The sequence below is a fragment of the Equus przewalskii genome, chromosome 31, assembly GCF_037783145.1.
Source record: "Equus przewalskii isolate Varuska chromosome 31, EquPr2, whole genome shotgun sequence".
Lineage (NCBI taxonomy): Eukaryota > Metazoa > Chordata > Mammalia > Perissodactyla > Equidae > Equus > Equus przewalskii.
This window is the reverse complement of record NC_091861.1, coordinates 6653094-6677959: the sequence shown is the minus strand read 5'-3', so window position 1 is coordinate 6677959 and position 24866 is coordinate 6653094. Positions and strand designations below refer to the sequence as shown.

At 34.3% G+C, this 24866-nt stretch overlaps 1 protein-coding gene across 20 annotated transcripts in view; it reads right to left on the bottom strand.

The window, feature by feature from the left end:
• Positions 1-24866, bottom strand: part of CDC42BPA (CDC42 binding protein kinase alpha) — a 327094-nt gene that overhangs the window by 107169 nt on the left and 195059 nt on the right. For 14 of the 20 annotated variants that reach the window (XR_011535396.1, XM_070602640.1, XM_070602622.1 and 11 more), the window contains 3 exons: positions 14522-14655; positions 6898-7140; positions 6536-6646 (listed from right to left, as the gene is read on the bottom strand). Coding sequence is in view for 18 of the 20 variants with exons in the window: in XM_070602640.1 (XP_070458741.1) it covers positions 6536-6646; positions 6898-7140; positions 14522-14655 (488 nt within the window). In the remaining 2 variants the exon portion in view is untranslated. The remainder of the gene's footprint in view (positions 1-6535; positions 6647-6897; positions 7141-14521; positions 14656-24866) is intronic. The other 6 variants (XR_011535397.1, XM_070602631.1, XM_070602635.1 and 3 more) reach the window with 1 other exon arrangement.

The window sequence follows — 24866 nt, the reverse complement described above, 5'->3', positions numbered from 1 at the left end:
TGTCCCTACTGATTTTACGCCTGCTGGATCTGCTCATTTCTGATAGAGGGGTGTTGACGTTTCCACCTTTAACAGTGGATTCATCTATTCTTCCTTGCGGTTCTATCAATTTTTGCCTCATGCATTTTGATGCTGTGTTGTTACACACATATACATTAAATATTGTTATGTCTTCTTGGAGAAATGACTCCTTTATCATTATGTAATGTCTTTCTTCATTTCTAAAAGCTTTCCTTACTCTGAATTCCACGTTGTCTGAAATTAATATAGCTACTCCCACATTCTTTTGATTAGTGTTATCATGGTGTATCTTTCTTCATCTATTTATTTTTCATCTATATGTGTCTGTATATTTAAAGTGGGCTTCTTAAAAACAACACATAGTCAGATACTGTTTTTTGACCCAATCTAACACAATCTCTGTTTTGTAACTGGTGTACTTAGATGACTGGTATTCTAAGTGATTGTTGATATTTTTGGATTAATATCTACCATATTTACTGCTGTTTTCTATTTGTTGCCCTTGTTCTTTGTTTCTATTTTTGTCTTCCACTCCTTTTCTGTCTTTCATGGTTTTAATTAAGCATTTTCTTTTTTCTCTGTTCTCAGCATATCAGTTATACTTTTTTTTAAAAAATGGTTGTCCTATAGTTTGCAATATCCCTTTACATCCAATCCAAGTCCACTTCCAAATAACACTCTACCATTTCATGGATAGTGCAAGGACATTAAAGTGGAATAATCCTAATTCCTCCCTCCCATCCCTTGTATCGTTGCTGTCATTCATTTCAGTTATACATAAGCATATATATAAGCATACATAATCAAATACACTGTTGCTATTATTGTTTTGAACAAACTATTAGATTAATTAATAAGAAAAATGAAAATTCTTATTTATTTTACCTTCACTTATTCCTTCTCTGATGCTCCTTCTTTATGCAGATCTGAGTTTCTGACCTATACCGTTTTCCTTCTCTCTAGAGAACTTCTTTTAACACTTCTTGCCTGGCAGGTTTACTGGAAACATATTCCCTCAATTCTTGTCTCAGAAAGTCTTTATTTCTCCTTCACTTTTGAGGGATAATTTCACAAGGTACAAAATTCTATATTGGTGGGTTTTTTTCTCTCAACACTGTAAATATTTCACTCCACTCTCTTCTTATTTGCAGGGGTTTTTGAAAAGAAGTCAGTTGTAATTCTTATATCTTCTATAGTAAGGTATTTTTTTCCTCTGGCTGCTTTCAAGATTTCTTTATCTTTGATTTTCTGTGTAGTTCGAAAATATATTGATATATCTTGGTGCAGTTTGGGGGGCATTTATCCTGCTTGGTGCTCTCTCAGATTCCTGGATCTGCAGTTTGGTGCCTGACATTAATTTAGGGAAATTCTCAGTCATTATTGTTTCAAATATTTCTTCTGTTCCTTTCTCTCTTTCTTCTCCTTCTGGTATTTCCACCATATGTTACAGCTTTTATAGTTGTTTCAGAGTCCTTGGATATTCTTTTCTGGTTTTCAGTCTTTTTTCTCTTTGCTTCTCAGTTTTGGTAGTTTCTATTTAGACATCCTCAAGCTCAGAGATTCTTTCCTCTGCTGTGTCCAGTGTACTAATAAAGCCATCAAAGTCATTCTTCATTTCTGTTCATTCTTCAGTGTTTTTATGTCTAGCACTTCTTTTTGGTTCTTTCTTAGCATTTCCATCTCTCTGTTTACAATGCCCATTTATTCTTCCATGCTCTCTACTTTATCATTAGAGTCCCTGGCATATCAATGATAATTGCTTTAAATTCCTGGTCTGATAATTTCAACATTCCTGCTATACCTGAGTCCGGTTCTGATGCTTGCTCTGTCTCTTCCAACTGTGTTTTTTGCCTTTCAGTATGTCTTGTAATTTTTTGCTGACAGGAAGATATGATGTACTGGGTAAAAGGAACTGCTGTAAATAGGCTTTCAGTAATGTGGTGGTAAGGAGTGGGGCACGTGGAAGAATTCCACAGTCCTGAGGTTAGCTATCAGTCTTACGGAGCCTGTGCCTCTGAACTATGAACCCCATACGGCCTAGTCAGGTTTCCTCCCCTGCTCCCTTAGTTGGACAGGGTGGTGAGAGTGGGCTGCGAATGGGTATTCCCTTCCCTCAAGTCAGTTAGGCTCTGATAAAACCTTAGCAAGGTAGGCTCTGGTTGAAGAGTTTCTCTTGAGGGCAGATCTTGTTAAGAAGAACAGAATGTTCTGGCATGTTTTAAAATGGTTCCCCCTACTGTCAGCACAAAGGGATTTTTTTCTTTGATATTCACTGAGCAAAACTGGTAGCGCTCCAGGAGGTAAAACTCACAACAGTATGACTGGGTTCCCCTAGGGGTTTCATCTCTCAGACTTGACCTCACTGAGCCTCCAGCAATTTTTTCCATTACCATTCAGGTTTCCCTGCACTGGCCCTGAGTCTCACAAAGGTTTCTGCTCTGATAAGCTGTGATTCTCTGTATCTGCCTGTCAGTCTCTCCAACTTTGGGGGCAGTGGTTTGTCCTGTGATGTCACTTCTCTGACAGATCTAAGAAGAGCTGCTGATTTTTCAATTTGTTCAGTTTTTTACTTGTTAGAATGAAGTGGCAACTTCCAAGCTCTTATATGCTGGACTAGAAAGTGGTAGTATTCTTTGGGATACTGTTTAGATTGGATCATGTGATCTGCAAATAGACATAGCCTTACTTATTCCTTTCTAGTTTAGATGCCTTTATTTCTGTTTTCTTGTCTAGTCTTCTGGCTAGAATCTCCAGTAAAATGTTAAATAGTAATGGTCAACATGGGAATCTTTGTCTCATTCCAGATCTTAGGGAGGAAGTTTTCAATCATTCACCATTGAGCATGTTAGCTGTGTGTTTTTCGTAAATGCCTTTACCATGTTGAGTAGGTTCCCTTCTATTCCTAGCTTTTTGACAGTTTTTATCATGAAACGATGCTGGATTCTGGGAAATGACTTATGTGCATCAAATCAAGATGATCATGTGTTTTTTCTTCTTAGGTTCTATTAATGTGATGTGCTACATTTATTTATTTTCTTACTTTGAACCACCCTCGTATTGCTGGGATAAACCTCACTTTATCATGGTGCATAATCCTTTTAACGTGGTTTTGGATTTGGTTTGCTAGTATTTTGTTGAGCAATTATGCATCTTTATTCATTAGGAGTACTGATCTGTAATTTTCTTTTCTTGTGGTATTTTTAACACGGCCTAGGTACCATGGTAATGCTGGCATTACAGAATGAGTTAGGAAGTGTTCCTTATTCTTGTATTCTTTGGGAGAGTTTAAGAGGGATTGGTATTAATTCTTTAAACATTTGGTTCAATTCACTAGTGAAGCCATTTGGTCCTGGGCTGTTCTTTGTCAGGAGGTTTCTTATTACTGATTCAATCTCCTCACCTATTACAGGTCTGTTGAGATTTTCTATTTTGTCTTAGGTCAGTTTAGGTAATTTGTGTGCTTCTAGAATTTGTCCACTTCATCTAGTTATTTGCTTTGTTGGCACAGAATTGTTCATCATATTCTCTTATAATCCTTTTGCTTTCTGCTGATAGGTAGTAATGTATCCACTTTCATTTCTGATGATAGTTATGTTTCTGCCCTCCCTCCCTCTCTCACCCTCTCTGTTGGTCTAGAGAAACTTTTGTCAATTTTGTCGATCTTTCAAAGAATCAACTTTTGGTTTCACGCATTCTCTTTATTATTTTTCTATTCTAATTTTATTTAACTCTGCTCTAATCTTTATTATCTCCTTCCTTCTGCTAGCTTTGAGTTTCCTTTCTCTTCTTTTTCTAGTTCTGTAAGATATAAAGTCAGGTTACTGATTTAAGACCTTTCTTCCTTTTTAATATAGGCATTTACAGTTATAAATTTCCCGCTGAGCAATGCCTGTGTTGCATCTTATGTGGTGTTTTCATTGATTCATCCCTAGGTATTTTCTAACTCCCTTGTGATTTCTTCTTTGATCCTCTGGTTGTTTAAGTGTCTTGTTTAATGTCCACACTTTTTTTTTAACATTCCGGTTTTTCTTATGTTATTGATTTCTAGCTTCATTTCATTGTGGTTGGAGAAGGTACTTTGTATGACTTCAGTCTTTTTACATTTATTGAGACTTATTTTGCTGGTCTAATATTGGTCTATCCTGAACAACGTGCCATGTGCACTTGAGAAGAACGTGTACTCTGCTCTTGCTGGGTGGAGGGTTCTAGATAGGTTTGTTAGGTCTAGTTGGTTATAGTGTTGTTCAAGACCTCTATATCCTTATTTATCTTCTGTCTATATGTCCTATCTGTTATTGGAGGCGGGGTATTGAAGTTGCTAACTGTTATTCAAGAACTATTTCTCCCTCCGATTCTCTTGAAAAGTATTCTCAATGGAGTGACGATTCCTAAAAGCTTTTAGAAGGGCCAAAATAGTTTTAAAATTTACATGTGTATACCTTTAAACCAAGAAATTTCACTTTTTTCTTTTTTGAAGAAGCTTAGCCCTGAGCTAACATCTGCCACCAACCCTCCTCTTTTTGCTGAGGAAGACTGGTCTTGAGCCATCATCTGTGCCCATCTTCCTCTACTTTATATGCAGGACGCCTACCACAGCATGGCTTGATAAGCAGTGTGCAGGTCCATACCTGGGATCCAAACCGGTGAACCCCGGGCTGCCAAAGTGGAACGTGCCAACTTAACTGCTGTGCCACTAGGCCGGCCCCAAGAAATTGCACTTTTGGAAAATGTCCTAAAGAAGTGATAGTATGATAATAATCATAGTAACACCAATTCAGCCTTTACTTTGTGTCAAGCCCTGGGCTAACCATTTTAAATGCATTAATTTATTTATTGGGTAGTTCTATCACTATTTCAAATTTATAAACGATACGAGAGATTTTGAGTGTGTGATCAGTAGGTCAATACAGGTAATTCAAAGTTTTCAGTGCAGCAGTGTTTGTTACAGAAAAAAATACAAAGCAAATTGTTAGAGAGAACATGGTACTGGGAGCTGGAAAACCTGAGCTTAAATTATACTGTATCACTTATGACTACAAAATTCTTAACTCTTTTGGGTCTCAATTTCCTCAAATGCAAATACGCTCTAAGATTCTTTCCAATTTGCACTTTATGATTGTTGTTCATTACTTGAATTATCTAAGATAGTGCTGGAAACAGAGCAGTCTCTGACTGAAAACTATTCGAGATGGTAATGTAATGACTTCCATACACTAATCCTGCTCTAGAAGCATACGTGTTTACAGAAGAAACAATTCTATTTTGAAAAGCTAACCGAGACTGTGTAATCATGATGAATCAAAAAAGTAAAACAAAACAACGCCCCCTGCAAACAAAGAAATAAAATCTAGAGTTTATATCTGTGTTTATAGCAGAGAAACCTTACTCGTATCACTGACATTCAATCATCAGAGAAAAAGCAAGTTCTGATCAATTCTACTACATCATTCATTAACTGATTTAATACACTTATTAAACAAGTATTAAATATATGGTCCTTTGCCAGGTTAATAATATACTAGTCTGTTTTCAATAAGCTAGGCCACAGTTTGAGGGGGAGACACTGTTAAAAAATAGTTACAATAAGAGCTTTGCTAAAGTTATTAACAGAATCCTATAGCAGCACAGAATAAGAAATACTTAGACTTCCTGAGATAACATTCAACTTGATTCTTGTATTTGCCAGATGAATAAGACCCTAGACTAGGCACGGTTACACAAGGAGTGGGTGGAGGCTGGAGGCTGACAGACAGTGCAGAGGAAACAAGATATGCAAAGGGTAGGGTCAACCAAAGGCAGACATCATATTCACATTATAATTTAGTGTTGTACAAATATGATGTCAACTTAACCCTAACTCTCTCACTTTGACATACATAATCTTAATATTACTGAGCACTTATAAATTGCGTCAGCTTACGCACATATATATACACTCCTTACATAAAAGCAACGAGACAGGGTTTTACAGATGAGAAAATTAAGATCCAAAGAGGTTAAATGTTTTGTCCAGCATTACACAGCTAGTAACCGATGAGGCTAGAGTTTAAAACCAGGTAGTCCACTTCTAGAGCTGGCACAAGGATTTCCCTTGCTAAGCATTTCTGCTGAGATGTGCCAGCCCATGCCCATTATCATCTCATCTCACCTAACAGAAGTATCTGCAAAGCTACCTCTGAGCCTCCCCTAGGTCAATTATAAGATACAGGGTCTGGCGAGCTAACGCCTCCCACGCAGACTGCCAATACCTCTTGTCCAGGTACACAGCCTGTCACAAATATTTTAACTCCCTCCAGAAAATTTCTTCTCCCCACTAAACACAGGCTTCCCTTTCTGTCCAACATGATTAGGAAGTCCGTATCAGTTCACTATTGGCAAGAAAGAGAATTAAGAACACTAGGTTTGAAAGATAGCTAGTTTTCACTCTACACCAAAGAGAGCACATAGCTAATTCTTATGAAGCCTAAAGAGGAGATTATTAATTCGACTTCATAAATGTGAAATCAAATGGTACCTTCAGTCCCTCCAATTCATTTTCCAGTTGCTTAGAGTAGTGCTCGCTCTGTTCACGCAATTTCCTGTCTTTAGATGCTTCAGCAGCTACAGCTTCTGTGTGAACTTCCAGCTTTAAAATAAAATGAAAAAAGCAGATTTCACGGTTATAATTGCTTTTCCAAAAGAATGTTTTTCCCCCATGGGAATCTACCTTGTAATAGGAAGATAACTCAAACTTTGAAATTATTAAATAATATTACCAAACTAAAAAAATAACTTTTTTCAAAAATTAGAGAATGAAATACATATTATTTCACTAGTCTGAAAAAGCAGCTTTAATCACTACCCCATGGGCACTACAAAATTTGCCTGACTACTAACCTCTTTTTTGGCTCTTTCTGTTCTGCGCAGTTCTTGCCTTAAGCTTTCAACTTTTTGCATCACCAGGTCCACCTCTTCTTCCTTATCTCGGACGTGGCGAGCAAGTTTCTGTTTTTGGGCGTGCAATTCTGTTAGCCGCTCATTGATCTCCATGAACTCCTGCATGGCCAGTTTCCTCTGACAGTGTGCGTCTTTCAGCTCTTTGGACTGGTTTTTTAATCGCTCACTAGCCTGGACTAGTTCCTACAGTTTTGTAAAAAGAATATAAGTTACCAATTCTGCAACCTAGGGACCAAATTTGGCCATCAAAGTAGCTATCATGAAGTTAAGAAGGGCCAAAATTATTCAAAATTAAAAGAAATGAACTACTTTTGGACAGATCCTAAGAACACGGTGCTCTGTTCACGTCCTTAATTCCTTATGCTAGCAGGCTAACTGCAAAGGAACAGCTGATCCAACCTTCTAGTACCTCAGTTTCTACAAATAAAGACTATAAGATACAAGACATGATGGTCACAATAAAGGTTTCATGAAATCAATGGATATTTGTGAAATTAAAAAAAATTATACTGAATGATTACAAATGATTAAAACAAGGGTTGCTCTTGATGTGAAAACTAAACTTTAGGCCAGAAGCAAGGAGAGAAAGCTAAATTTCCTGGCTAAAGTGCGAAACTTAAGAGGAGGCTAAAGTAGACTCAAGTCAGTAGAACTACCTGCCTCCCAGGAAAAGGAAATGCAAATCTTCTTTGAGGAAAAGAGCCTCAAATCTACGTTTTTTAAGAGCACACAAACATGAGCTTACAATCATAGATTCCCAAACACCCAAAGACCAAACAAACATAAGCAAACAACAGAAACAATAAAAATAAACCTCAATAGTATTTGGATATTAGAATTATCAGATATCTACATAAAATTGCTTTGTATGAAATGTTTGAAGAAATAAAAGGAAATCATAAAAATGGGGAAATGACAAAAGACTATCAAAAATGACCAGGTAGATTTATAAAACAACTTTATGGAACATTTAGAAATGAAAAAAATATGTGTTAAAGACATGAATCCACCAACACAGGAAGCTCTAAATTTATGAAGAAAAATAAGAAGTAACTCAAATCCAGAAACTCTTAAAAAATAAAATTATATAACACCAAATTAAAAAAAAGTCCTTAAAAGAAATCAAAGCAAAAAGACAAATCACCTATTCTCCATCCTCAAAAAAAAAGGATAATTAGACTCAGAGCAGACATCTAAGAAGTTAACAATAGAAACATTGGAAAATATGTTTAAAGAGATGAGAAAATAATTAAAATTGTATACCCAGGAAAATTACTTTCAAATGTGAGGCTAAAATAATGAGATTCATATAAAAAAAAATTGAGAGTTTACCACAGTCAGATCTGCACTAAAGGAACATCTAAAGGTTCCTTTCAGGAAAAATAAAAATGATTTCAGAAGGAAGGTCTAGTGAAAAAGAAACGGAGGGCTAAGAAATTAGTAAACGCAAATATGAATGTAAACAAACGTATATAAGATTGCATTATATATATGTCTCAGTACAGTAAACAAGGATATAACTAAAATATTGGTCAAAAAGAGCACAGAAATTGGGAAGAGGCAACAGAGTTTAAGGTCCTTAAATTGTTTGGAAGGAGTGATTTATGATATTAAATTGAGTCTCTGTTAAATATGCATGATAAAATTCAAAAGTAACTATGAGAAACTGCTAGAACGTGTAGTGAGTAAAATGGGAACAAGAAAACAAATAAAAACCTCAATTTTTTAAAAATCAAGGAAAAATTTTGCAAGATGAAAAGAATTCTGGAGATTGGTTGCACAAAAATGTGTACTTTACCGAACTGTACACTTAAAAAATGGTTAGGATAGTAAATTTTATGGTATATATATTTTACTACAATTTTTAAAAAAACAAGAAAGAGGACAAAGATAAGCATTGAAAAGCATGACAAACAGAAAGCAAAAAGTGATAGAAACATGTCCATATACAGGAGTAATCAAAATAGATATAAAAGGGCTACATTCACCAGTTAAAGGCAGTTTGTTATACCAAATTAAGAAACAAAACTTTAGATTTTAATAGAACAAGCATTATTAAGAATAGGGAATGTCACCACACAATGATAAAATTCAATTCACTAGGAAGAAATGCCATTGTAAACTTTTGTGCATTCCAAAAGATACTCTCAAAATATATTAAAAAGAAATTGTTAGAACATCATAGAAAAATAGGTGAACACATCACCATAATGAGAAATTTCAATTTCTCAATCATTAATAGATTGCGGTTAAAAAAATACTGAACATAAAGAAAATTTGAAAAGCTCAATTAACAAGTTTCATATATAGCAGCTTGCACCAACATTGGAAACACAAATTCTCCTCAAACATATATTGAACATTTAAAAGTGAAACAGTCTGGGCCACGAAGTGAGTCTTAGTAGATTTCAAAGAACAGATATCATACAAATCAAGTTCTTTGTAACATTACCATTAAAATAGAAATCAAAAATAAAAAGGCTAAATTCCACAACTCAAGGAGAAAAATCATAAAGGATATTAAAATATTTATAACTAAAAAAATTTGAAAATAAAAAAAACAATAAAAATGTCTAGTACATACTAAAACTTGGGGATGCAGTAAAAGGTATACTTAAGGGAAAATTTATCGCCTGAAATAATTACATTAAAACTAAAAAAAGAGGTTGAAGTTCAATGGAATTTCACACAAAACGTTAGAGATAGAACAACACATTAACCTTTCTCCTCAATATGCGAATATAATAAAGATAAAAGCAAAAATTAATGAAAAAGAAATGTGAGAATAATGAAGATCAACAAAGTCAAAAGCTGATTCTTTGAGAAAAATAATAAAACGGGCAAACATCTGGTGAGATCAAACAGGGGAACAAGAATACACGCACAGAGAAACCATATTAAGAAAGAAAAAGAGGTTATACATACAAATCTGAAAGTGTTAAAAAAATAATAAAAGTACAATGAAAAACTTTATGCTACTAAATCTGTTGGCTTATGAAATGAACAAATTCCTACAAAAGTACAATTTATCAAGTGTTTCAAGAAGAAATAGAATGCCTGAATAGTCCTATTACAATAAAAGTAACTAAACCAATAGTTAACAAACTTTCCCCACTCCCTCATGGGAGAGAATCTCCAGGCTCAGATGGTTTCACAGGTGATTCCCCCAATGTTTCAAGAACAAAATGGTTCTCTTACACAAACTTTTCTAGAGAACAGAAAAATAGGCAATGCTACCCAACTCATTCTATGAGACCAGTATAATCTTGGTATCAAAAAAAGACCAGAAAGATAAGAGAAAAAAATTACAAGCCAATCTTATTGACAAAAACAAATTAAAAATGCTAAAAAAAGATATTAGCTAATTAGTTTCAGTGATGTATAACATGGATCAGCATCAAGTCTGGAACTAGACTCCTTGTGTCAAAATTCCAGCTCCACCACTTTGTAGCCCTACGATCTTGAGCAAGTGTACTTAACTTCCCTGTGTTCAGCCTCACCATTTGTAAAATGAGTATAACAATAACAATAGTTATTATTATTATGTAGTTATAATATTTTTATTATATTCCTATTAACATTAGAAAAAATCTATAAATGTAATTCACCAGATCAAGTTATTAAAGGAGAACAATTATATTATTACAGCAATAGACATTAACAAATTCCTAGATATTCGTTGCAATAGTGTGCAGAAAAGTACAAGTTAATAAATTCAATACCCATTCTTGATAAAAATGATTAGCAAAACAGGAACAGAAGACAACTTCCTTAACCTGATAAAAAGTATTTACCAAAAACTTACAGAAAACATTACTAGTGGTTAAATATTAAAGGCATCGTCTTTGAAATCAGGAATAAGACAGGGATGCCTGCCACCACACTTCTATTCAGCATGGTACTGGAGGTCCTAGCTAATACAGTAAGAAAGGAAAGAAAGAAGAGTCATAAAAATCAAAAAAGGAAGAAACAAAACTGTCATTATTTGCAGAAAACCTTAAAGAATCTCAAACATATTATTACAATTAATGAGTTTAGCAATGTTAGAACAAAATCAGCTAGAAAACATAATTTTTAAAGATATTTAAAATACGAAAAAATATTGGGAAAAATAAATTTAAGGAAAGGCAAACAAGATCTGTATAAAATTTTACAGAAAACCATTCTGTAAGACTTTAAAGACAGAGAGTATACCATGTTTGTGGATAAAAAGACTGTGGAGCTGTCAAGAAAATATTTTTACATTTTTGTATAGTTTGGCTTTTCTAAGCAAATTTTACTGAAACTTGGGACCTGGGGAAAAGCAAGCCTTTTAAAGTAATTTATGATTAATTTAGATAGTGAGAAAACTCCAAAGAGATTTAAGTCCTGGACATATGTGTTTACATTTCAGAGGGGTGGGAGGGAGATAAGAGCCTGGACCAGGGAGATATCCTCTGCACAGAGCTGGAGAGCAGGGCTTGTCTTTCCAGTGGAGTGATTTATTTCTATGCCAAAGGGTCCTAGACCCTTGCCTTTAGGTTTCCAAGGAGACTCTCAGAAGGGTGGGTGGAGATGGTGGAAGCAGGAAGCATCTGCCCCTCTCCTCTATATAACACCCTGATTCCCTTCCTCGCGGCTCCTCGTCTACAATACAGACTCTGTATGTGTAGGGTTTTATCCATCCAGCTCTCACTGAGTGGTCCCAGAAGTAAGAATTGGCACACAGAGGAGCCATGTGGTTATTTTTTTGCTGTATGTAAATCATGACAATTTGTTCCGCTCTTAAAATCTGTGCATTTTAAATAATATTAATAAATATGGATAGTAAGACTGTAAAGACTCAACATTGTAATAATGTCAATTCTCCTGAAATTGCTTTATAGATTAAATGCAATTTTAATCAAAATCCCACAACAGCTTTCAAGGAATAGAGAGTTGAGATACAGACTCGTGCATAAACATAAATTTAATACATGACAGAGGTGACACTCCATCAGTGGGGAAAGGAGGACCAAATTAGTAAATGAACAACTGGTTAGCCATACAGGGAAAAAGTGAAATTGGATTCTTATCTCACGTGACATGCAAAAATAAATTTCTGGTATATTAAAAATTTAAATATGAAAGACCAAACTTAAAAAATTTGAGATAAAAATTTAGGAGAATTATTTTTTACATCACATTTCTTACACAAGCCAGCAAAAACACTAATCATAAAAATAAAGATTGATAAATTTGACTAAATTAAAACTGAAAACCTTTGTTAATCAAAGAATCCCATAAAGAAAATGAAAAGACAAGCTACTAACTGGGAGACATCTGTAACATAACTGATAAAAAATTAACGCATCCAGAAATTTTCAAGAATTCTTACTAACCAATAAGAAAAAGACAAACAGCCCAACAGAAAAATGCACAAAGGAGAGTAAGAGTCATTTCACAAAAGAAGAAATATAAATGATAAGTGGACATATGTGAAGATAGTCAACCTCATTAGTAATTTGAGAAATGCAAATTAAGGCCATAATAAAACATCATTTTATACATAAAATATCAATATAAACTAGGTTGGCCCCAAATAATATATCTAGTAATATTAAGTACTGTTGAATATGAAAACTCCTATATACTACTGGTAGGAGTATAAATTGGTTCAATCAGTGGAAAATGATTTGGTATTGTTATAAAAAAATAGAGTATTTGCGTTGCTATGACCCAATTATCCTACTCCTGTTTGTGCATGTGTGTGTATCAGGATGCATGTTCAAGAATGTTCAAAGCGGTATCACTTAATAGTAGCTATCAATTATAAATATGTAATTTATAACTGATATATAATATCAATTATATGCAAATATAAATGTGAACAAAAAATTGGATGAATTGTGGGGTGTTCACATAATGGTGTATTATATAGCAACAAAGTGACAGCTACATGGATGAATCTTAGAAATATAACATTGAATGAAAAAACAAATTGCGAAAGGTTGCATATGCTACGAAGTTCAAAAACAAGCAACACTAAATTATATATTGTTTAGAGATATACTAATATGTGATTAAAAAATGTTTAAGTACGGGAATGATTAACATAAAATTCAGAAAATTAATTACCAGTTTCAGGGAAGCGAGGAGATAGGGATAGGAAATGACTACCCAGGGCTACACCACAAAGTAGGTAATATTCTCTTTCTTAAGTTAGATGGTAGGTTCACAGGTGTTCATTTTATTGTTTGCATCAAAACTTACAGAATGTTACATTTATTCTTTTATATGCATTAAATTAAAAAAATCTTAAAAAGAATCTCTGCTGCTTAACATATTAAGCAAATCACTTAAACTTCTTCATCAATATAGTGTTTCTTTTTAGCACTACCCTCTTCTCAAAATATACTAGAAGGATTTTTAATATTAAAACATTAAAAATTGGCAAAATACCTTTTACAATAAACTTAAAAATCAGATTCTCATCCTTATTATGTTAACTAAGTTGGGCTGAGTAATCCTACCTTTAAATATATAATAGTTAACCATTAATATTACTATAATATTATTAAAACAAATAGAATATGTTATAAATTACAAAAACCATTAAATTTGCCATAAATTTAAATGGATCTATACACTACATAGTTTGAAACTGCATCAAGATAAAAGTAAAAACATACTAATCTAACTCAATTTAAACTTTACAGATTTCTCTCTTAGTCTTTTTGATTTGATTCATCAGCAAACGGTTATTTTTAATTGCTTCCATTTCTTTATTGGCAGCAAGACTTATAAATCTTGCCCAGAAGGACTTCATTCTGTATTATCAATGCATTATATACTGTTTCACTAAATACAATTTATACTATGCCATAAACCACTCATTTCTTTTTTGAACTGGCTACTATTAATTCCAACATTTTTTAATTTGTTAATGAAAGGTAAAGTACACACAGTGTGTGATTTAAGTACAGTATTTTTCTCTAGTGTTTGAATATTATTTACCCTATTGTACTGTTACAGTGCCTTAGCTATTAATAAATTTTGGTGATGCTTATAATACTGTTTAAGTATCACACAAAGTTCTTATGAAAATTTAATTGTTCATCCATGCTATGAAAGACAAACTGACATTTTAAAAAATCACTAAAGCATTAAAATCATAAATCATTATAAAAATGATAAATCATGAAGAAATTTTTTATTATAATCTTTTAAGAATGTTGTAACAGCAAGTCACAATGAAAATATGCCTGTACTTTTTATTTTTCCATAAACACTAAACAGATTTTACTATTCTCCTTTCCTTAATAATATTTCTTTTTCAATAACATTCACTTTAATCAAGTCCTTTGATTAACTTTCCAAAAGAACAAAAGATTCTGAACGTTAGAGCCTCAAGAACATCAAGTTTCTCCATTACTCGCTATTAATCCAAAGACATACACTAAAATGATTCTCGAATTTTTAGACCAACTTTTTGTAGACAAAATATAGTATATATTATTATAATTCATTATGAATGCTTTCAGTCTACAAATTAAACCAGGTGAAGAATTCAGAAAGCTGTCACAATCCATCCATATATTTTTACCTTATTTAAGTCCTCCCTTTCTTGCTGTAATGCTTTGATTTGCTTTTCATAAGCCTTGATTTGTCTAAAAGCATCATCTAGTTCTCGCCTCACAGAATTAGCTTCTTCAAGTTGCTGTTCCAAGTGACTTGATTCTAAAGAGAGAAGAAAATGTTTCTTTTACTATTTGTATAAAAACAAATGCTTGAAACCAAGGTTTAAAACAAGTAAATTTTTTAAAAAATAAAGTATTTTGAGTTTGGTGTTAGGCTTACTGACACCACATCCCACTATGACTCATGACAATTAAATGTTTCTCAGTTCACTGTAAAGATGGAGTACAGCTAATGCCAGTGTGAAAATGTGCAAAATTTTTGCACAAAACTTCGGTGCAAAAATGCTTTACATATCTATCAGAAAAAAAAGACCATACTTCTAAAAACGGTACCTTCAGAACCAATTAAAAACTTAAAACTAACAAAAAAGATGAAACCAACCAAACAAAACACACACGTTCTCCTCTACTATTGGTTAGCATTCTTGTGCTGATGTTAGTCAAATTATTTTAAGGTGGTTTTGCTTCTAATATTGTGATTCAAGATCATCCAGACTGGTTTCACTAGTGGTGATTTGAAGAATAAATTTCAATTTCTAAAACTAAATTATTTGAAAACTTCTGATCTAGGTCAGTTCCTCCATTTTTCAGATGAAGAAACTAAGGCTCAGGAAATGGAATAGCTTACCTAAGGTCACATTGCTAAATGAGTTCCAGATAAGACTAGAGCCCAGGAATTCTTGCATCAACCTCTCCAACTTGAAAGCACTGTTATTAAACAACGTTTAACATTACCAGTTCAGACGAGTTATGAAACAAAATAAAATTATTAATTTTAACATATGCTTAACTAAAATTTAGTAAATTGATATGAAATAGGGGTGAGACTGGTGGTGTAGTAGTTAAGTTTGCATGCTCCACTTCAGCATCCCAGAGTTCATGGGTTGAGATCCTGGGCACGGACCTACATAACGCTCATCAAGCCATGCTGTGGTGGCATCCCACATACAAAATAGAGGAAGATTGACACAGATGTTTGCTCAGCGACAATCTTCTTCAAGCAAAAAAAAAGAGAAGGATTGGCAATGGATGTTAGCTCAGAGCCAATCTTCCTCACGAAAAAAAAAAGGATTTATATGAAATATTTCTGGCATCAAACAAAAGTTAGCAAATTAAAGAACTGAAGCCAGTGAAAACAGAAAAATCTGAACACATACATTTACTTTTGTTCTGGATATTCTCTATTCTTTACAACCTTGTTACTCAGAGTGTCATCCCCAGACAAGCAGCATTAGCATCCTTTGGGAGCTTGTTAGAAATGCAGAATCTCAGGCCCTACCCCACACTGAACGACTCGGAGTCCGTACTTTAACAAGATCTCCAGGGCACTCATTTGCAAAGTGAAGTGTGGGAATGAACGTGCAAAGCGTTGCCCATTGCTGAGTCTGCTGCTTTCAGTAAATGAAGGAGTGCTTGTACCATGTTAGTTCTACTGAAAAGAGCACTTCATTGGTATGAACGAGTCCTGTAGTCAAAAAGTCACAAACTCATCAGTGTATCACACACTAACTGGTTCTAAATTCCTTAAACAAAATAACTGACTGATATTCAGGGTCTTAAACCTACAGATTTATTAAAAGTTTATTTATCTTAGGTATTTTGAAAGTCTAGATACATTTATAGATAGCACAGTTTTAACAATTTTTTAAAATATCGCCAAGCTGCATTTAGTTTTAATTTTGTCTTAATAGTATAATTTAATAAATGTTTTACTTGAAGAACACTAAAAGATCACAGGATGTTTAATCTTAAGGATCACAGGGTATTTAGTCATATTCAGAAATTATATTTTATCATTTTGTCCAATTTCAGCATTTCACGTGGGAAATTTTCTGTTTATACTAATTTTTCCAGACATTTTTCAAATGATATTTTTCTGTTATTTTAGGATTTCAACAATTTGTAAAGTAGATATCAATTTAGTTTGCTATTTCTAATAATTTGGAGTCAACATTTAGTGTGTGACACAGCTGACTTCTGTCATTTCTGGGGTCATTTTAATTAAACTTCATGGTTAAAGTCTATCGATCTAGAGGACTAATATGGTCATTCAGTAATCCCTTCTGAGAACACTCACTTCCTTTCTTCTACTTTGAAGAGTTCCTCCCTAGCATGTTAAACTTTTTTGCAAATTGAGTCATTCACTTAACTGCTCTTTGTTAGAAACAAAAATGAAATCAGTATTTCATAAAATGTCTGCATCATATAAAGTTTATAGCAAAATGAATTACATGAGATAGTTTCAATAGGCTTAAATGATGTTTTTCTTATTTTATTTCAATATAGGCTGAATTTTAGTTTTATCCCAGCCATTTCACTGTGGCTGCTTTGCAATAGAGTTGTTAATCATATATATGAAATATATGATTATATGTTTATGTCAGAATTCTATGTCATATTTTCATATTCCATATTTCAGACACTGTCTAAAAAGCTCAAAATATTCATGTAAACAACAACATGTAAATTATGAGAAGTATAAGAGGAAATGTACTGGATAAAGAAGTGTTGGAGGAGACACACCCATCCAATTATTTATAAAGTCCTCCAATAGGGAGAGAAGTATAGCACTTGTAATTTGAAATACATATAATTTTGCATTCTCCAAAGATAAAAACGCAAAATCAAGAAAAATCCAGAATACATTGAACTTCAGCCAACCACTGTAAAATGGCTAAGGCAGAGGAGCCTTTACTTTCATACAATAAATAATAAATTCAATTAAAACTTTGAAAGAACCCTCAAAGACTACCAAATATATCTCAGGCAACACAATTAGCCATAACATTTAGATAAAGTTATGAAAAACTAGTTTTAGTGAATAAATAGAAAAAGTAGCACTAGGAAAGTGGGTTAGCTCATACCCTCTAAATAGTTCTTAGCTCACTGGTGCTAGCAGAATTCTGAAGTTCGATCTGTTAGTAATGAGGATTTCATGAAGGCATAATACATAGTAAGTGATTTTCTTTGCACTGTGTGGCATATAAGAGAAATATAAAATATGGTCTCTGTCTTGAAGGAGATAAGTTAGGAAGAAAAGAGTAACACTCTTTAAATCACAAACAAAGCAGAAAATCAAGTGTAAATTGTGCGGCAGGTTATGGGCGCCAGAGGGATTAAGAGAAGGGCAAAGGGGGCCCCTGACTCAAGCAGGACTTCAAGCGGAACACCAGTAAGCTGCAGAAGGGCTAAGACTGGAGTCGGAGGGAGGCTGGCAGAAGAGTCACAGCACCTCTCTCTTTCCACTATGTTCTTATTCCTAAAATAATTCATAACTCTTCTGAGTCACAAAGAGATCTTACTTATAACCATCATGGGGAAAAATACGTTTCCCTATCATCTCCTCCTCGATTCACTATCCTCCTCCTCTACTTACACGACGTAGGACAGTGTGTGTGTGTGTGTGTGTGTGTGTGTGAGAGAGAGAGACAGAAAGAAGGAGAAAGGGACAGAGGGAGAAACAGAAAGAGTGAGACTCAGACAGTACATGGAGGCCCAAACCACCAACCTTGAGGTAATAAAAGAATGGGGGTTATAAAGCACATTATAAGTTACAGTAAATGTTTTGTTTAGGAAACAAAAAAGCATTCCTTTACTTTCTCATATAAAAATATTAGATGAAAGTATGAATTTTTATTCTTGTCTGCAGATGGTCAACAATAATGTACTGAGTGTCCATTATATGGTACCCGGAAACTTTGTGCTACCCTCTTGGAGTTTAGAGTGTGATGAGGAAAGTAGATAATAAAAAGAAATTGTAAACAGTTATAATTTATAATTTACTAAATTTTTCTAGGAGTTTAAAAATATTGGAAAACATTGCCACAGGAAAAGAAAAGATATAAAGACATTAACAGTGGGTATCTGTTTACACAAAGACCTGACTTAAGAAGTCTCTAGAGGAACATTAGATGGAAGGTGATTTGGACACTTTTTTCCCTTAGATCCAGGGCTCAAGCTGGGGCTACTCAACAGGCGGGTCCTCAGGGGAGCCCGTTTTTTATCCCCAGTTCTTACGTCAAAATATTTAAGACAGCTTGGGTGTAATTAGGAATGAGACACAGATTTTATCCTCAACCTTACCACTATGCCTCTAGCACCTAATGTAATTCTTGGAACATAGTGGCAACTCAGCAAACATGTTTATGGACTGAATTAAGAATGAAATGAATGTTGCTGGTGGGAATGTAAATGATATAGCCACTGTGGAAAACAGTATGGCAATTCTTAAAAAAATTAAACACAGAATTACCATATAATCCAGGAATTCCACTTCTTGCTATATATCCAAAAGAAGAGAAAACAGGGACTTGAACGGATCTTTCTGCACTCACGTTCATAGCAGCACTATTCATAATAAACAAAAGATGGAAGCAACCCATAGGTAGGAATAAAGTAAAAGAAGGAAATCTCAAACAATAGGAGTTTAGTGGTAAACAATTTCCCCAGTTAGGGTGACTCCTTCCAGGGACCATTTATTTGTGTGTAAGGGATGAAAGTGTGTTGGGAATTGCCTGTAAAGACACCATATAGAAAGACAACTTAGGAAGTGGTCAGAGAAGGTTTCCAAGAGTGAGGTTTCATTTACTCACTTATTCATTCATCAACAAATACTGATTTAGGGTTTTTAATGTGCCAAATACTATTACAGGCACTTGGATATACCAATAAATGAAACAAAGTTGCTGTTTTCAAGAAGAATATAGTCTAGTGATGAAGTAAGGGAAATAAAGGAATATACAAATAAAAAAAATATGTCAACTGGGTAAAGTTTTATAGAGGAGCAGAAGTTTGCCAGGTGAAGAATGTTTCCAGCAAACAACCATGCAAAAATGAATGAAGGAAGGAAGGAAGGAAGGAAAGAAGGAAGAGGGGGTGGAGAAAGAAAAGAAAAAAATAACAACAAAATAATGTGAAAAACCTGGAGGCAATTAGTGAAACTAAAAGTAGTTCACATTATGGCTAGAATCAGTGGGTGAGGGAGGAGTAACAAGAGATGGAGCCAGAGAGGTAAATACACGCAGGATAATGAAGGGCCTTATAATCAGAACTGAGAAACTTTAATTTTACCCAGGAGGCAATGGGGATCCACTGAAGATATTTAAGCATGTGTGTTGAAGCGTGTCTGGTATTTTTGCCATAAGCATCTTTCCTGCAGGCAGATTCACCACAAACATTTTCGCTGCACAACTAATTGGCTGTAAAGACAATTTTGCCCTAAGAGATAAAGTAACTGGTTGATTGACAGTTTTGGTTTCATTTGATTAGAAATGGTTTTCACTTAGTTCATATTGGTTTTCATTTGGTTACAAGTATGCATCCTAGTATTTTGATGAAATTGATATTTCTCTTAATGATGGAAGACATTTTAGCAAAGCAAAGAAAAAAACGTGTGATGGTAAACAAGGAGATGAATCAACAAGTGAAAAAAATAAATGTATAATACCACGAATGGATGACTTGGAAGACAAAGTGCTCAGGTAAAAATCCACAAAATAAAATGAGCTTTTTGCACATTATTGGCATGAATCTACACACATTTAAATACTCAAATATTTGTATCCAAATATTTTGTATTTTGATTTTTCATAGCCAAGTCTTTTTAATTTTGTTATTCATTTTGTTATTCATTCTTTTTAATTTTGTTATTCATTTTTCATGTTTCATTAAAAAAACATTTTTCATGTTTCATTAAAAAAACCATTTGTGACCTAATGAAGCCAAAACTGTCAACCAGCAATGGCAAAATTGCTGCAGAGCTGTGCAGTGAAAATGTGGCTAAACTGCGTGTTGCAAAGACACTTGGGGCAAAAATACCTAGAACCATGTTGAAGCTGTGACAGGATCAGATTTACACTGTAAAGTCTTACTCTGGAAACTTCTGCTTCAAGAATGATGGAACAGAAGTATTTTCCCTTCTTCCTATTAAGCACAACCAAAACCTCTGGACATTATACATAAAACAAACATAAGAAGATTGAAATTTGGAGAGAAAAAGGATCACTGGCTAGGGACAATGAAACCTGACACAGTGGTGTCAGGAACACTGGAACAATACTGGTAAGTATTTTGGGTTTTCTTTTTGGTTCATGTTTCCCAGACTTAGAGCTAAAGAAGCCCGCAAGCCAGAAATACCAATAAAGGCAGACAATAAAAGCCCAACAAAAGCCTATTCTTTCTAGCCAAAGGACCAGGAAAGGGGCAAACTAGCAAGACAGAAAACTTAGAAAATAACTATTCTACTCAAGTTGAACAACCCAGAAAAAACTGTGACCCCAATCTCATCTGTGTCAGCAAAAGACAAGTAGGGAGCTAGATTTCCAACCACATGAAGTTATAATGAAGCGCTCAAACACATCTCAAGGGTAGTCATAGAAGGACAAGTAGGGGGCCAGGATGTTCAACTCCACTGGCTGGTATCAAGCCCCCTCCCACAAGCCATGTCAGTGGAAACCACATGGGGAACCAGGACTTCCAACTCCAACCCAGCAGTGAGGAGGATCTCTACTTTCTGCCTGCTGAGGTGGTGTTAGAACAGAGTAAGAATAATTGCCCAGCAGTAATAAGGCCACTCCCACCAGCGTCAGTGGAAAGCAGGTGGGGGTGGGGTGTTAGAACTCCCAACCTCTTCTTTAGGAGTAACGAGGAGCCCTTCTTTAGGCCTCAAGGGAGGCCGAGTAGGGAAACCGGACTTCTACCTCAACCTGGCAGTAAGGAGACAGCAATCTCTTTTCCACTGCTTGAGTGGTGTCAAGAAAAGTCAGCTAAGGGGCCGGCCCAGTGGCGCAGCGGTTAAGTTCACAGATTCCAGTTCTCAGCGGCCTGGGGTTTGCCGGTTCAGATCCCAGGTGTGGACAGGACACCGCTTGGTAAAAGCCATGCTGTGGTAGGCATCCCATGTATAAAATAGAGGAAGATGGGCATGGATGTTAGCTCAGGGCCAGTCTTCCTCAGCAAAAAGAGGAGGATTGGCAGTAGTTAGCTCAGGGCTAATCTTCCTCAAAAAAAAAAAAAAAAAAGAAAGAAAGAAAGAAAAGAAAAGTCAGATAAAATGGAAGCTTTAAACAAGATCCAGAGTCATTAATCAAAAATTACTCACCCTACCAAGAACCAGAGAAATCTCAAGTTGAATGAGAAAAGAAAATCAATAGATATTGACAATAAAATAAGAGATATGTCAGAATTATCTGACGAGACATTAAAACAGCTGTGATAAAAATGGTTCAGTGAACAATAATAAACATATTTGAAACAAACAGAAGACCCAAGCATAGAAAGTTTCAGCAAAGAATTAGAAGATTAAAGAACAAAGTGGAAATATTAGAAATGAATAAAAATCTCAGAGGGTGGATTCAGCAGCACAAAGGAGGGGTCAGAGGAAAGAACCAGTGAACTGGAAAGATATAACAGTAGAAATGAACCAATCTGAACAATAAAGTAAAAACAGAATGAAAACAAAAATGAACAGAGCCTCAGGGATTTGTGGGATAGTAACAAAGAGCTAACATGCACGTCATCAGAGTCTCACAAGAGAAAGTAGGCAGGTGTGGAAAAGCACCCAAAGAAATAAGGAGTGAAAACTTCCCAAATTTGACGGGACATAAATCTACAGATTCAAGAAGATGAACAAATACCAAACAGAATAAACCCCAAAAGATCAATGCCAAAACACACCACTAAACATCAGAAAACTAAAGAAAAACTCTGCAAGCAGCCAGAGAAAAACAGCACCTTAGATAAAGGAGAAAAGTACTCAGAATGACAGTGAATTTCTCCTCTGAAACCATGAGTCCTAAGGGAAGTGGCATGACATTTTTCACATGCTAAAACAAGAGAACTATCTTTAGGAATGAAGTGAAAGTAAAGACATTCATAGAACAAGGAAAACTAGGAGAATTTGTTAGAAGCATGCCTATCTTTAAAAAATGGCTAAAGGAAGTGCTCTAAACAGAAAGCAAACAACAAAGCAATGAACTCAGCAATATCAGGAAGGAAAAAAAGAGTATGGTAAGTAAAAATACGGATAAATATGATTTTTTTTATCCACTTAAGTTTTCCAAATTATATTTCATGGATGAAGGAAATATTATAACCTTGTCTGATTTGCTTCTAAAACAGATAAAGAGGAAATATTTAAAACAATTACATAATTAACAGAATAAACAGTTATCAACAGAAAACAGACTGTTATAACTTTAAGATATTTTATGTAAGCTTCATGGTAACCACAAAGCAAAAACCTACAGTAGATACACAAAATAAAAAGAGAAGGGAATCAAAGCACACTACTACAGAAAATCATCAATTCACAAGCAGTCAGGAAGACAGAAAGAATGGAACAAAGGAACTACGAAACAGCCAGAAAAACAATAAGACGAGATTAGTAAATCCTTATCTATCAATAACTACTTTAAATACAAATGGATTAAATTCTCCAATAAAAAGACCTAGAGTGATTGGATGGATAAAAAAACAAGACCCAACTATATGCTGCCTACAAGACTCACTTCAGCTTTAGGAAGAAAGATAGGCTTAAAATGAAAGAAGGGAAAAAGTGGAAACCAAAAGAGAACAAGGGTAACTATACTTATATTAGACAAAATAGATGTTAAGTCCAAAATAGTAACAACAAACAAAGAAGGTTATGATATAATAATAAGGGGTCAATTCATCAAGGGGATATAACAACTATAAATATATATGCACCCAACATTGTAACATCTAAATATATTAAGCAAATACAACAGATCTAAAGGGAGAAATAGACAACAATACAATAATACAAGGTGACTGCAATACCCTACTTTTAATAATGGATGCATCATCTAGACAGAAAATTGATAAGGAAATATTGGACATGAACTACGCTTTAGATCAAATTAATCTAACAGCCATATACAGAGCATTCCATACAAGAGCAAAAGAATATACATTCTTCTCAAACACACAGGAAATATTCTCCAGGATATATCAAAAGTTAGGTCACAAAACAAGTCTTAATAAATTTAGGAAGACTGAAATCATACCAAAGATGTTTTCCAACGACAAAGGTATGACACTAGAAATCAACAAAGGAGGAAACTGGAAAATTCACAAAAATCTGGAAATTAAACAAAACACTCCTGAACAACCAATGGGACAAAAAGAAATTAAAAGGGAAATCAAAAAATATCTTGAAACAAATGAAAATGGAAACACAATATACCAAAACTTATGGAATACAGCAACAGCAGTTCTAAGAAGGAAGTTCATTGTGATAAACATCCACATTAAAAAAAAAAAATATCTCAAACACCTAACTTTATACCTCAAGCACTTGAACTTTACACTCCAAGAAAAAGAACAAACTAAGCCCAAAGGTAGTAGAAGGAAGGAATTAATAAAGATCAGACCAGAAATAAATGAAACAGAGACCAGAAAAACAATAGAAAGGATCAATGAAACTAAGAGCTGGTTCTTCAAAAAGACATTCAAAATTGATAAACCTTTAGCTAGACTAAGAAAAAAAGAGAGTACATTCATATAAAGAAAATTAGAAATGAAAGAGAAGACATTACAACTGACATCATAGAAATACAAAGATCATAAGAGACTACCATGAACATTTATATCCTGGCAAATTAGATAACCTAGAAGAAACAGATAAATTTCTAGAAACATACAACCAACCAAGAGTGAATTATGAAGAAATAGAAAAACCTGAACAGATCAATAATGAGTAAGGATACTGAATCAGTAATCAAACCTCCCAACAAAGAAAAGCCAAGGACCTGATGGCTTTACAGGTGAATTCTACTAAACATTTAAAAACAGAATTAATACCAATCCTTCTTAAACTCTTCCAAAAAAATGCAAGAGAAGGGAATACTTCCAAACTCATTTTACAAAGCCAGCATTATGTTGATACCACAGCTACACAAGGGACATCAAAAGCAAAAATCAACGAATGGGACTACATCAAACTGAAACGCTTCTGCACAGAAAAGGAAAGCATCAACAAAATAAAAAGGCAACCTAAATGGGAGAAAATATTTACAAATCGTATATCTGATAATGGGTTAATATAAAAAATATATAAAAATATAAAATATATAAAACTCAATGGTCAAAACCCAACAATCTGATTAAAAAAGGAGCAGAGGATCTGAATAAACACTTATCAAAAGAAGACACAGATGGCCAACAGGTAGTCAAAAAGGTGTTCAACATCACTAATCATCAGGAGAATGCAAATCAAAACCACAATGAAAC